Source organism: Lepidochelys kempii, chromosome 16 (assembly GCF_965140265.1).
Source record: "Lepidochelys kempii isolate rLepKem1 chromosome 16, rLepKem1.hap2, whole genome shotgun sequence".
NCBI lineage: Eukaryota > Metazoa > Chordata > Testudines > Cheloniidae > Lepidochelys > Lepidochelys kempii.
In genome coordinates, this window is record NC_133271.1 from 26,145,270 (window position 1) to 26,158,286 (window position 13,017).

The following is a 13,017-nucleotide window of genomic DNA, read 5'->3' on the forward strand; positions in this document are numbered from 1 at the left end:
CTGAGCTGGAATGTCTACACCACTATATTTAGTCCCGGGGTGTGAGCCTGAGTCACCTGACCGAGGTTCTGAGACTTGCTGCTACAGATATATGACTTCATCTTTTGTTCTGTTGTGGGTTTTTCATTTTGGGGGGTTTTTTTTGCAGTGTAGATATACCCTTAGATGCCTAAGTCTGCACTTTGAACCCTAAAATTAAGCTTCTCTTTCTGAAGTTCCTGGCCTTAAATGGTATATTTAAGGCTAACTGCCTGCTGTGCTCAATGCCAAATTATAGCTAAAACACTCACACAATCCATTCAATTGCCACATACTATAAATAGATCACTATCTTCTGCACAGAACCCAACTTGGAGGTTGTTGTTGTTTTGCTAAAATATTTGCCATCAGATCTACAAACTAATTAAGTCTGATTTTAAGGGAAGACTATTCCATGTAATTCTTTCCTTAGAAAAGGAGCACAAGTCCTTCATGAAAAGCAAGATACTTTCCTCCCCACTCTCAGGAACCAAAAGGTCACTCAGTTGGCTTACATCTGATAAACTCTAAGGTAACCCGGGAGTCTTGCTTCTCCTGGGAGTCAGGAAGCAGCAGACAAACTGATTTGCTCCTTCCTGCTTCAGAAAATTAAAAATCTCAGTTATACTCAGAGGACTCTTGAAAGCACCAACAAAAAATCTTTAGCAATGTGCTTAACCAAAGCCAGAAGCTTTTCAAAATTGAGCACCAGAAGGACAAGACAGAAGGAATTAAACCTCCTCTTGATTATCACAGGAGCAGCAGCAGTGACCTACACATACAAATTTGAACTTGCCAGTGGGTGTTTCTGTAACTTGGATGAAGAATCTATGGGTATGTCTACATTGCAATCATACACCCATCACTGGCCCATGTCAGCTGACTCGGGCTCACAGGGCCCAGGCAGTAGGGCTATAAAACTGCAGTGTAGACGTGCAGACACGGGCTGGAGCCGGGGCTCTGGGACCCTCCCAGCACCCTGTAAAGCAGCATCCTTTCACAACAAATGTCTTAATAAAGGAAGATATGTTACAACTCTGTGGGTACCTTAAAGACACTTCTGGATTGAGATACATGGTTGCTGCAGAATTATGTGAGTAGTTCTCTTCTAATGGTGGCATCCTTCAGCCCAGGGGGCAAGAGTGTGTGTCTGGGAATCAAAGCCACTTTTCATGTGAGAGCTCTCATAAAAGCCCCCAACTTGCAAATCCGCTTTTCACCTTAAATGCACCAAATTCCAAAAGGTACAGCTAGCTTCAATTTATTAATAGTCTCATTGATTCTCCATCCCCACCCCCTAATACCAAATGCATCATCAGTAAATCACAAAGAATAACATTCTATTTACCACAGCCGCCTAACTAGCTAAACAAAATATTGGAAACAATGCACTGCGTGCTTAATAAAATGAAGTAGATGTATTAAATCAGTATTTTACAAACAGTACAGAGAAACAGAGAATAAGAGGAAAATATGACTAGAAATAGCTGCATAAACTCTGCAGCACACACAGTCATAGTATATTAGACAATTTGTGCATTAGTTTGCATTTGTCTAATTTTCCTATAGACTTTGAGCATGTGTTGATTCAAAACACTCCAGTGAAGATATGGGTCATCTGCTCATAAAAAGGAGAGGTTCCCCCCTCTTTTCACTTAATTCCCAGTAGCCATCATTCATTCATAATAAAATACGGCAAGACAGACTAACATCTCCACCTGCCTTTTATTTTAAATGCCACTTTTTAAAAGAGTGGAGAGGTATGGAAACCCAGTTTAACAAGCACACTGAACCCATTGTTTATGGCCTCCATAAACATGGCTTAGTAAGTATTACTGACTTAATCAGAGTGAACTTATCTCCTGGTGAAAAGAGCACTTTAAATTTCAGAAATGGCACCTTTACTGTGAAAATCTCTTAACTTCTGAAACAAACTCCAGGGGGCCTTAAACACCAGGCCAGTAAATAAGCAGCAGTTAGTGTGATTTGTTCTGCTCATGAGCATCTGAACACTTGAAATCATTAAATTATTTTATGTAAAAGTCTGCAAAAACACTGAGAAACTAAATTCAATAGAGAAGCATAAAAAAGGCAAGAGAGCCTGAGTGAGGCAAAAGGGCAATAATTAATCACATGTAAACAAACTTCTTCATCATTACTAACAGCTTATGTTATTAAATGTGAAAGAAAATATTAAATCAAGTTTATGACAGGTTTCAGAGTAACAGCCGTGTTAGTCTGTATTCCCAAAAAGAAAAGGAGTACTTGTGGCACCTTAGAGACTAACCAATTTATTTGAGCATGAGCTTTCGTGAGCTACAGTTCCGATGAAGTGAGCTGTAGCTCACGAAAGCTCATGCTCAAATAAATTGGTTAGTCTCTAAGGTGCCACAAGTCCTCCTTTTCTTTTTGTAAATCAAGTTTATGTTTCACTGTTTATGCTCTTTGTTTACTTTTTGCCTTTCCTATGACTTGAACAATGTACTCAGTTACGCTTGTGTTTGTAGTTTGTTTCATTTTCAGGTGCTTACTACTACATTTGAATTTCAAATAAAAAATTCTATTTGTATAAAATGAACTATTGTCACTAGATTTAAAAAAAACAGTGGAAACATCTCTCTCTCTTGGTCTTAGGATTTTTAGCTTTTTTAAAAACAATTTACAGTTTGAGACAAGTTTAACTTTACAGTAGCTCTTCATGATCAGATACAAAGGAGATGGGCATATTACAAATACTGCGGTGGGAGATATGAGACAGAAAACATATTTTCTTACTAAAAAAACAAATGTTCAAAAAGTTTACCAAACAAAAATAATACATTTTTCTACCATCATTTTATGTACTTTCTTAGAATGCAAAATATCATTCACAAGAATTAGTCTAAGATCTGTTTGCTTTATGACTTGTCTACATCACTGACAATTAATGTTTACAGTTTATTTACCAAAGAACACCACAATACTGCAGACAACAATGTGTCAATCTGGCTACCAGAAGCAGGAAAAGCAACGGATATAAAATTTTATTATTTCATGCCCCAACAGCAGCCAGAAGGACTTAATGAAATCACCCTTAGATTTACAATCTGAAATAGCTATTCAACAGGCAGATATGGTTAAGCTAAATGTACCCTCTGACCTTTCAACCCTTTGATCCTGGCACAGCAGGTGGCCTACTACCCCCTCCTGTGCATCTTCCACTCTTCCGCCAATCTCCTAACCTTGATGTGCAGTAGCCCTGATCCTACACAGGTGATTCTCAAGATCCTTATCATAAGCAGCTGCTGCTGCTAACTGAATGACAAAAATCACTAGTGCTGATGTGATCCAATACTATTGGGCAAGAGAGGAAAAGGCTTCTTTCTGCAGTTACTAAAAAGTTTTTTGGGTTGAAATTAATAAAGATCTCTCCTAAAAACTTCATATAAAAACATATCCAGAATCTCTTTTTAAATCCAAAGTCATTTTTCAATGATAGACCATTTTAAAAATAACTTTTCATGCATTTAGGGCAGTGGTTCTCAAACTATGGGTCAGGGCCTCAAAGTGGGTCGGGACCCCATTTTAATGGAGTCACCAAAGCTGACTTAGACTTACTGGATCCTGGGGCTGAAGCCCGAGCCCCATTGCCCGGGGCCAAAGCTGAAGCCCTGGGCAGCAAGGCTCAGGTTACAGGCTTCCTGCCTGGGGCTGAAGCCTTAGGGTTTTGGCTTTGGACCCCTGCCTGGGGCGATGGGGCTTGGGTGGGCTCAGGCTTCAATCCTCCCTCCTGGGGTTGTGTAGTAATTTTTACTGTCAGAAGGGTGTTGCAGTGCAATGAAGTTTGAGAACCCTTGATTTAGGGTGTATTTCATCTCTTCCTCTAAAACAATAAACATGAATGCTTTCTAGTCAAAATATCTGCATATCCAAAAATTGGCTGTTTTATTTCTTTAAGTCTTGAATTAAAGAATGCTTTTTCATGTTCCCATGTGTCTGGTATTTCCTTACTATAAAATTTCAAAACCATTTCCAAAGTTATATGTAAAAAAGCCACAGCTTGGTAATGCACTTATCAAGTTCACAAGTTAAACCCTTTATGAAGCACTAAAGATTATCCCAGCTAACATTACAAATGCAAAAATACACCATTATCACTACTACTGAAAAACCTCAATGGCTAATGGCAAAGATTTCATAGGTACTTACAGAATGGGTGTGTGAGTGCAACTGAAAGCTGGGTACATAGGGAAGGTCCAGAGACTATCCTTCTATACAACTCTTATCAGAGGCTTACTAGGTCCAGCTAGACTAAAGATTTTAAAGAAGAACCTGAAAGTTATCCTATGACAACCATGTCTACTTCCACGGAGATAAACAAAAGTTCATCTCAGTGGAAGTAAACACAGGATATGCAGATTCAATATGCAGATACTGGATTTTGATCTTGGTAACTGTTCCTCATGCTTAAGTACAATAAAAGAGAGAAACGTTTCCTTGCTGACATATTTGATTGTAATATTTTGTACACAAAAACATGTCAGTGAATTTGACTGATCTAAAATATATTTATAGCCATAGATAAAAGATGCCTAAGCAATGAGATTTTCAGTTTCTTAAAGGTACACTATGTCCTTTCTTTATACAATGGCTGGGATGATAGTTTCATGCCCTGAATCCAGCATCACAGTGGCATGCATTATTGCATATTTACACAAAGGCTATCACTGTGGTAAGCGGTGAATGGAAGATTGTACTGTCAACAAGATTGTACTGAATATCTGACAGCTACAAAGGAATATCCCAAAACAGTTAAACAAAACCACATGTACTTAAATCCCAATAGATATCCTACTAGGTCAAGGGCATTCCTCTTCAATCAGCACCATCGCACTAATCGTTTAAACTACAAAAACAGTTGCTGAACCAATCACTTACTATGACAAAACATAGAGAGGTTGCCAACTAAGTTTAGCACTGCTCATAACACAAAGATTAACTTAAAATAATGTGTACTCTGAAATAGCGTTTAATATAGGGGTAGTAACAAAAGTGGAAGATTGAAGGAACGAGTTAATTTGAGATGGTTTCATTATCTTATCTCACTTCTATTTATCAGTACTAAATACTTATCTTTATCTAATATGAATTCGATTAGTACCATAAGCGTGCCCCATTATTCATGTAATAGTCTAAGCCTTGCTTATATAACAGCTTATAAACTTTTAGTCTTCTTTGAAGTCACTTTATGGATTGCTAAATGGAAATCTTATATAGAATGACTAACTAGGTGATGATAGAAAGACTGAAAAATTAAGAGCACCACACAGTTCCATATTTTCTACCAGGATTTTCCCTCATAAATCATCTGGTGCCCTCTGACCTACCACAGGAGATTATCTTATCTTACTGGAGAACATTTCAGTCACACCAAATTAGACTTAACAGTCAATGGATACATTTGATATTTTAATCACAAGAAAAATTTGCCATTTTTCATTAAAATAGCTGCTGCCTCTATATAGACTCCATGGAACACCAGAAACTCACAGCTAACTCTAAGTGCACAATTGTTTGGAAAGGTCTGTGGAAATAGATTTCAGAGTGGTAGCCGTGTTAGTCTGTATCAAAAAAGAACAACAAGTACTTGTGGCACCTTAGAGACTAACCAATTTATTTGAGCATGAGCTTTCGTGAGCTACAGCTCACTTCATCGGATGCATACTGTGGAAAATACAGAAGACGTTTTTATACACACAAACCATGAAAAAATGGGTGATTATCACTACAAAAGGTTTTCTCTCCCCTCACCCCACTCTCCTGCTGGTAATAGCTTATGTAAAGTGATCACTCTCCTTACAATGTGTATGATAATCAAGCTGGCCCACTTTACATAAGCTATTATGCAGTGATCACTTTACATAAGCTATTACCAGCAGGAGAGTGGGGTGGGGGGAGAGAAAACCTTTTGTAGTGATAACCACCCATTTTTTCATGGTTTGTGTGTATAAAAACGTCTTCTGTATTTTCCACAGTATGCATCCGATGAAGTGAGCAGTAGCTCACGAAAGCTTATGCTCAAATAAATTGGTTAGTCTCTAAGGTGCCACAAGAGGGAGAATATTATTCTAGTTGACCAAAAGTATAAAATCATATGTTCTTTAATGACATACGATCATCTCTACTAGAAGAGGAAAAAACAGACTGCCTTTCGTAAGACTGAAGTGTACAATGCACTCTCCCATTGATCCATTCTTTGTATCTTTTTATCCCTCCTTAGCCTTGACCATTCTTGGAAATGACACAGACACATGAATTAACAAGGAAGCCTATAGTACAACCCCTTTCCCACCAGAGCTACCACAAAATTGTAAGATAACAGGGTTAATAAATCTTCTCTAGAAACAAGGAAGAGACTATGAACTACAACAGAAACACAACATTTACATGTTGGAAAGTTTTCAGACTCACAAAAATGGCTTTGGAGAGGTGATTCCATCTTTGTAATTGGGAGAGTGGGGAAAGAATAGACAGTTAAAAGGCTCTGATGTAGTAAGTACAATGATACTTAGCGCCTGCATAGCTCTGTTTGTCTTTAAATCACTGTGCACATATTAACTTCACAACACAAATTTATTATCCCCATCTTAAAGATGGGAAAAGTAAGACAGAGAGATTAAGTGACTTGCTTCATGAGCTAGGATCTGAACTCCTGAGTTCTTGGTTTCCAGCCACATGCCCAGTTCACCAGACCATGCTGGCTCATTGCCAATTTCTGCTATCCTACTGTGCAAGATACAAACTTGTTAACTTCCTTTAGGAAAGGGCTCAACACACTCAGTTTGATGTAAGTTCCCATATCCCAAGAGGGATCACATATGGGACAAGAGTTGAAGTGCGGATCTTATCTAAAAAGAGGTTTTAACACAATAATTCATGTATTATTTGTACTTGTGGGGTTTAGAATTAAGTCTCCCAAACCATATTTGAATCATATTAAGTTTAATATCTATTAAAATCATGAATGTACTGTTGTGTATTGTTTTACACCATACTAGACAGTGGCACAGGCCAAACTAAAAACAACATGATCATCCCCTTAACAGTGCTGCATAGTGTATTAATAATGTCTAACCAACTGGTAGCCAAAAACAGCAGAATACAGTACAAATATACCTACAAGTTATATAAAATCCTATAATCCCAGTAGCCTAGAGCTTCAGTATTTTCCATTTAAAAAGGTACAGTACTGCATCTTACCACTGTAAAAACACAAACAAAATAAAAACAGTACCCTAGTAAGCCAGTGACAAAACTCACTGTTTTAGATTCCCAATTTGGATGGTATTCACCCAAGAGTTCTGAAGGAACTCAAATGTGAAATTGCAGGACTACTAACTGTCATCTGTAACCTATCATTTGAATCAGCTTCTGGACCAAATGACTGGAGGATAGCTAATGTGATGCCAATTTTTAAAAAGGGGTCCATAGGAGACCCTGGCAACTACAGGCCTGACTTAAGTACCGGGCAAACTGGTTGAAACTATAGTAAAGAACAAAATTGTCAGACACATAGATGAACGTAATTTGTTGGGGAATAGTCAACATGGTTTTTATAAAGGGAAATTATACTTCACCAATCTACTAGAATTCTTTGAGGGGATCAACAAGCATGTGGACCAGGGGGATCCAGTTGATAATAGTATATTTAGATTTTCAGAAAACCTTTGACAAAGTCCCTCACCAAAGGCTCTTAAGCAAAGTAAGCAGTCATGGGATAAGAGGGAAGGTTCTCTCATGGATTGGTAACTGGTTAAAAGATACGAAACAAAGGGTAGGTAGGAATAAATGGTCAGTTTTCAGAATGGAGAGAGGTAAATAGTGGTGTCCCCCAGGGGTCTGTACTGGGACCAGTCCTATTTAACATATTCATAAACGATCTGGAAAAAGGGGTAAACAGTGAGGTGGCAACATTTGCAGATGATACAAAAACTACTCAAGATAGTTAAGTCTTAGGCAGACTGTGAAGAGCTACAAAAGGATCTCTCAGAACGGGATGACTGGGCAACAAAATGGCAGATGAAATTCAATGTTGATAAATTCAAAGTAATGCACATTGGGAAACATACTCCCAACTATACATATAAAATGATGGGATCTAAATTAGCTGTTACCACTCAAGAAAGAGACCTTGGAGCGATTGTGGATAGTTCTCTGAAAACATCCACTCGATGTGCAGCGGCAGTCAAAAAAGCGAACAGAATGTTGGGAATCGTTAAGGAAGGGATAGATAAGAAGACACAAAATACCATATTCCCTCTATAAAAATCCATGGTATGCCCACATCTTGAACACTGCATGTAGATGTGGTCACCTCATCTCAAAAGAGATATTCTGGACTTGGAAAAGGGTCAGAAAAGAGCAATAAAAATGATTAGGGACATGGCACAGCTGCTGTATGAGGAGAGATTAATAAGACTGGGACTTTTCAGCTTGGAAAAGAGATGACTGAGGGGGGATATGATAGAGGTGTATAAAATCATGACTGTGTGGAGAAAGTAAATAAGGAAGTATCATTTACTCCTTCTCATAACACAAGAACCACAAGAACCATAACCAAATGAAATTAATAGGCAGCAGGTTTAAAACAAACAAAAGGAAGTATTTTTTCACACAACGCACAGTCAACCTGTGGAACTCCTTGCCAGAGGATGTTGTGAAGGCCAAGACTACTATAGGGTTTAAAAAATAACTAGATAAATTTGTGGAGGATAGGTCCATCAATGGCTATTAGCCAGGATGGTGTCCCTGGCCTCTGTTTGCCAGAAGCTGGGAATGGCTGACAGGGGATGGATCACTTGATGCTTACCTCTGGGGCACCTGGCATTGGCCGCTGTTGGAAGACAGGATACTGGGCTAGACGGACCTTTGGTCTGACCCAGTATGGCTGTTCTTATGTTCTTAATTCAAGTTGTTTATCAATTGGGGAGACTGAGTTCAGAGCCCAGATAATAGTTTGCTACTTTCAAGCAAACAGCTGGAACATTAGTTGGGGATTGGTCCTGCTTTGAGCAGGGGGTTGGACTAGATGACCTCCTGAGGTCCCTTCCAACCCTGATATTCTATGATTCTATTAAACATTCTTAAAATGTAGCATTTGTTTGATTTTTTCTGCTTAATGCAACACAGAAAAATTGCCCAGAAGCTGCTTTTTGCAAAATATGACTGGAACAACATATATATAATGGCATAGTCTGGGGGTTTAGGCTCTTAGCAGGACAGTAGCCTGGATGATTATTGCTGTCATATACCCAAAAGAGACAGCTGTCTGTATGGCAAAGTTACCAGTTTTTGATGTAGGTTCCAAATGTTATTGTATTACACACTATTTTATGAGGTGTATGACTAAGTGATTGTATGTTGTAAGATATCGTACACAGTATAGTCCAAATTTTCAACTCTGGTGTTTAAAGTTAGACACCTAAGTGGACTGATTGTCAAAGGTGTTGAGCATCAGCCACTGCTACTAACTTGAAAATGCTAACCTGTGTTTAGCTTCCCCTGATTTCCAAGCAGCAATATTTCCCCACTCCCACTGCATATGGCTTTCAGACTGGCCCTGTTAAACAGTACTAAGGACAAATATTCAAAACAATCTAAGCATGCAGTGTAGTTGTAGCTATGCTGGTTCCAGGATATTAGAGAGACAAGGTGGATGAGGTAATATCTATTATTGCACCAACTTCTGTTCAATAAAAGACATTAATTCCATCCACTTTATCTCTCTAAAACCATCTAAACGACATTTAGGCACTTTTGAAAATATTACCTTATGGCTAGGATTTTCAAAGGAGCCCTAGGTTCTGCACCCCCTATTGAAAACAGTGGGAGTTGGGTGATTTGCTTCCATGGGTTCCTTTGCAAATTAGATTCCATGGTGCTTGGGGATTATTTCCAGTTGTTTTACATGTTCCTAAATCCTGCAAGAAGGCCAGGTTTTATTTACTTATGGTAAGATCCCTGCTTCTGGACCTATCATCTTGAGCATCAGAAACTAATGATCATCAAATCTATAAAAGCTTAAAAAGCAAAGAAGAGATGGTCAATATTGTTGTTAAAAAATCAAGCCTGATCCACTCTGATAGAGTTACATTCAATAGTAGTAAATTGGTCAAATGAAACAACAGGGTTCACGCCATGTCTGTCTGTCTGTCTTGTGTCTCTCACACACACGCAGATGTGCTAGACTCTGACCACTGGGTTGAAAACAGTACCCAAAGTGTATTCACGAGTTTGGCAGAAGAGTGCAAGCAACCAAATTAGGCTCCCGTGATGCAAACATTTAGGCACATGTTTAGTTTCAATCACATGCTTAAAGTTAAGCATGTATGTAAGTGTTTGCAGGAGTAGGGCCTAAATCACAACAATACATACTACTCTGAGGGACGAGGGGAGAGACTTACCTCCATTAAACTTAAATGTATTCCAATGAGGTAGGGCATCGGGGCACTGTGAAGAGAAACAAACAGCTCATTTATATTCAGATAATGCTGGGGATTATTAACATACACTTAAAAAGCCAGCTGTAATATAGGTAACACGGATACAGGATTAAATTTTATTTAAAAAGAGAAATCCAGGTGCAACATTTAATTTGAGCCAAAAAAGGTCACTTTTATTTTGAAGTCTTATCTCTTAATTTGAAAGCCACTGTCTCTAATTTAATAATTTTTCCACTGTAGCTTGCAAGGTGAAGTTGTCATTACTAAAAAACAGCAGTTAAAGGAGGGAAGCTACCAAACATATTATTATTTTATTATGAGTACACCCAGAATGACATCATGGACATCTGTGGATCTACTCTTCAAATAATGTCATTTAGAGAGGTTTGCCCATATGAAACACTATGTGGTTAAATTACTTATATATACCATGCAATAGGACAAGCTCTTGATCCTTTGGCCTATGCATGCCAAGAAGAGAGCATTTTAATATTTATTTATTGCTGAATTCAATAGATCCTGATACAGACTCCCATATTATAGAAAACAGCAGAAACCAGTCCATCTAGCCCAGTATCCGGTCTTCCAACAGTAGGCAATGCCAGGTGCCACAGAGAGAATGAACAGAAGAGAAATCACCAAGTGATCCATCTCCTGTCACCCATTCCCAGCTTCTGGCAAACAATGGCTAGAGACACCATCCCTTCCCATCCTGGCTAATAACCACTGACGGACCTATAATAACCTGTTTGTTGACTGCCGACAAATGTGCTCAGCACAGTACAAAAGATGGAGTAAATTAGCTCATTCATCGAAGAGCTAACATTCTGTGTGCCTGATGGGAGTTACACACCTATATCTAAGTGCAGAATTTTGCCCTAAGCAACCATTGGTATAATAAACTTAGTGCCTTTTTAAACCCATTTTCTGCATAAATTCATTCAAGAGGATTGTAATTGTCTGGTTTCACCCACATAGTAGCGTTGGGAGATTTAATGCACTGGATGAGGTACACCACATGCTGTAATAGGCATGTGATCTTGAAGGTGTGTTGTGGAGGGGTGCTGATCATTGTACCAATGGAGATATGTCTGCAGATTTTGCATCTGTTATGATGGCAGGGTCCGGTGCCACTTTGAGTTGGTGTGTCCTGGTCTGTGGGGAGCTTGCTTCTGATAATAAGCCTGGTGAGGTTGGGGGCTTGTTTGAAGGCCAGAATAGGAGATTCAGGAAAGAGTTCATTTGGGATGTAGTCCCCATTGAGTATGAGTTATAACTGTTTAATGATATGCTGTATAGTTTCCAGTGGAGAGTGGAAGTGGCAACGACGGTGGGGGTGCAGTGAGAAAGTGGGTTTTTTTTCTGTATTAAAGCAGGTTCTGTCGGGGTATTTGGGTGGCCCATTCCACGATGTGATCTACATCTCTGCTGGAATGTCCTTGTTTGGTAAAGGCGGTTTTAAGTGTGTTAAGGTGCATATCCCAGACTTTCTCCTTGGAGTATATTCTGTGGTATCTGAGGGCCTGGGAGTAGATAACAGATTTCTTGGTGCGTTTGGGTGGTTACTGGACCTGTGAAGTGTGGTGATCCTGGGTTTCTTGTCTATAGTTGTCTGTAGAGTTCCATTTTTGAAGCTGATCCTGGTGTCCAGGATGTTGATGCTGGTGTGGGAGTGTTTTAGAGACAGTTTGATGGATGGGTGATGGTTGTTAAAATTGTGGTAGAAATCTGTAAGGCAGTTTAGGTCGTTTGTCCAGAGGATGAAAACATCATTGATGTACCTCAGGTATATCATTGGTTTTATGGTGCATATGTCCAGAAATTTTTCCTTCAGGTGGCCCATGAAGAGGTTGGTATATTGGGGAGCCATCCTAGTACCCAGTGCTTTTCCCATAGTTTCCACAAAGTGTTTGTTGCCGACTGTACAATTTTTATCGGTGAGGATGAAATTGACGATTTTAGCAATGTTTGGGGTGGATATCTGAGTTTTGTCCATTGTCTTGTAAATATTTGAGGCAGGCAGTGATACTGTCATTGTGAGGGATGTTGGTGTATAAGGAGGTGACATCTATGGTGGCAAGGATAGTATTCTGAGCAAGGCTGTTAATATTGCAGAGTTTTTGGAGGAAGTTAATTGTATCTTGGAGGAAGCTGACTCTATTGTGACGATTGGTTTGAGGATGGTTTCTATTATGAGTCCTGATATTTCTTCAGTTAGAGTGCCATGGCCAGAAATGGTGGGTCTGCCTGGGTTCCCTTATTTGTGTATCTTGGGAAGCATGTAGAAGATTCCTGGGATGGGTTTATGAGGGATGAGGTTGTAGAATTTCTCTTAGAGTTGTTTGGGGAAAGATTTGAAGATATCCTTAAATTCCTGGGCAAACTGGGCTGTGGAGTCGTCTCTGAATTCTTTATAGCAGGTGGAGTCAGAAAGTTGTCAGTTGGCCACATTAACGCAGTCATCGTGGTTGAGAACTCTGATGGTGCCGCCCATCACCGCTTTATTTGCTGTTTGGTC

The 13,017-nt window shown here is 39.2% G+C and overlaps 1 protein-coding gene across 5 annotated transcripts in view; it reads right to left on the reverse strand.

Moving 5' to 3' along the window:
- Window positions 1–13,017, reverse strand: part of DENND1A (DENN domain containing 1A) — a 381,020-nt gene that overhangs the window by 140,510 nt on the left and 227,493 nt on the right. For all 5 annotated transcript variants that reach the window (XM_073313958.1, XM_073313955.1, XM_073313954.1 and 2 more), the window contains one exon: window positions 10,461–10,506. In XM_073313958.1, coding sequence (XP_073170059.1) covers window positions 10,461–10,506 — 46 coding nt within the window. The remainder of the gene's footprint in view (window positions 1–10,460; window positions 10,507–13,017) is intronic.